Raw genomic sequence first — 2,127 nt, 5'->3', positions numbered from 1 at the left:
GGAAGATCGTTCAAGTTCATGTATACAACTAACACACGAGTGAAGTAAGTTCAATTTGAACTTGAAGCCATATTGTATCTCATCTCCTCTCCAATATTTCAAAGAGTCTCTCCATTCAACTTATATCAAGTAGTTTCGTTTGACGAAGATTAAAAAAAAATTGTTTATGCAATAATTAAGCAACAGAAATGAACTTGTTATTCAATATTGTATAGCTGAACACAAAAGCATATGAGATGGAATCTATTTATATATGATTAGTATGCAGTTGCTGAACATTCACTGTAAGTAGTGCAAACACGACATTTGTCTCTGCAGCCTCATTTGCTCACGAAACTTGGCTATAAACTCCTCCGCTTTCAAATCAATTCCTTCTTCTTCTTCATCATCATCATCATCATGTTCTTCCTCCGACTCGAAATCAAATCTGACACACGAGATATTGGGCAACTTGAAGCGAAAGGACGAAGCGGGGCGATGCATTTTGATGTAGATCATGGGAGATTCATCGAAGGAGAATTGACGATCACCATAAATGAGTGCTCCTCCCTGCTGCTGCTGCTGCTGCTGTGAATGATGGATTCTTGAGATGATTCTTTGGTAGAAGATGGTCAAACCAATAGAGAGTTTGTCCCTGAACACGCCCCCTTTTCGTGCCCATAATAAAGCTAATCTGTGGGCAACCAGGAAGCTCTTTTTGAGCTTTTTGGAACGGTTCCGTTGAGTGTGCATGATCATAGAAGAAGATGGAAATTTCAAAGTAGGGAAGCAGAGTATTTATAGATTCATGCGTACGCGGAGGGTGTGCGTGTTTCTGTTTACCGAACTACCCCTGCATGCCCAATTCTTTAATCAACCATATGTACACTCTTACATTAGCAGTCCCACACACGGAAAACAACTGTATCGACGGGGAATTTGGCAGAAAATATGGTAAAACTTCCAAAACATTAATAATTAAATGAATCCAACAAATTATTTCTGGAGCAAGGAACGACCTAGGTCGTTTCTCACCTTCCAAGTCTTAAAAATCAAAATTTAATAGAGTAACTCTCTTGTGAGACGGTCTCACGAATCTTTATCTGTGAGACGGATCAACCCTACCGATATTCACAATAAAAAGTAATATTTTTTTATGAATGACCTAAATAAGATATCTTTCTCACAAAATACGACACGTGAGATCGTTTTAAACAAGTTTTTGCCAATTTAATATTGATGAGTTTGACATTTTGGTCATTGTTTAGCAAGCTAAGCAATCCCGTTATAACATCAATCCAATCCAATGATTATTATTGGTTCAATTTTCACGCACATGAAACATAATACTTATTCAAACAACTTGTAAAATAAATTATTACAACTATTTATTGCCTAAATTTGTTGCTACTTTTTTTTAATCTAAATTTATTCAAACAACTTGTAAAATAAATTATTAACAACTATTTATTGCCTAAATTTGTTGCTAATTTTTTTTAATCTAAATTTGGTCACATGATCTTATAAACACTAAACGAGACTTGTGAGACACGGTGCAAATTAAATCTGGAAAGTAATTGTTATCCGGACATTGACTATGTCAAAGTATTTAGCCGTTGGGGCAATTATTGGGGTGTCAATTTGGATGGGTCGAGTGGGTTGGGTCGAGTTGAGTAATAGTAATATTCAAAAATTTCTACCTCCTCTCACATTCCTGTCGGGCCGGGGATGAGGGGCGCCTAAGGTGAACGATTTCACCTTTTGGAGCAATATTCAAAAATTTCTCAATGCGAACCCAACCCGAAAACTCTCAACTTGAATCTAAACCCGATCAACCCATCAATCTGTAACCCGATTTTGAATTTTTTAAAGAAAATTAAATAATATTCAAATAATAATAATAATATTTAATTTAAACACATAAGAACAAAATATCTCTCGTATATATGATTTAAATTTGAAAGTTAAATTGTAGAAAAATAAAGTATATTTACTAAATCAAATAAACAATAATTTTAAAAATAAAAAATGTTCAAAATAAATATTAAATTATGAAAATTTATGATATAAATATACAATAAATATTTTTTCAGACATAAAATATATATAAAAATATAAACAATATTTTTTAAATATATTTTTTTAAAA

The 2,127-nt window shown here is 33.1% G+C and overlaps 1 protein-coding gene across 1 annotated transcript; it reads right to left on the bottom strand.

Annotated features, from left to right (window-relative positions):
- Positions 1–279: 279 nt before the first annotated feature.
- Positions 280–732, bottom strand: LOC140833666 (uncharacterized). Its single transcript, XM_073197991.1, has one exon. The coding sequence runs from the start codon at positions 730–732 to the stop codon at positions 280–282; it is 453 nt and encodes a 150-aa protein (XP_073054092.1).
- Positions 733–2,127: the final 1,395 nt, after the last annotated feature.

This window comes from Primulina eburnea, chromosome 6 (assembly GCF_022965805.1).
Source record: "Primulina eburnea isolate SZY01 chromosome 6, ASM2296580v1, whole genome shotgun sequence".
Taxonomy (NCBI): Eukaryota; Viridiplantae; Streptophyta; class Magnoliopsida; order Lamiales; family Gesneriaceae; genus Primulina; species Primulina eburnea.
Note: the sequence above shows the minus strand (reverse complement) of the source record. Positions and strands in the feature narration are given on the sequence as shown.

What these genes read in the sequence shown, in the direction of transcription:
- LOC140833666 (XM_073197991.1), bottom strand. Translation starts at nt 732, where the DNA reads ATGCACACTCAACGGAACCGTTCCAAAAAGCTCAAAAAGAGCTTCCTG.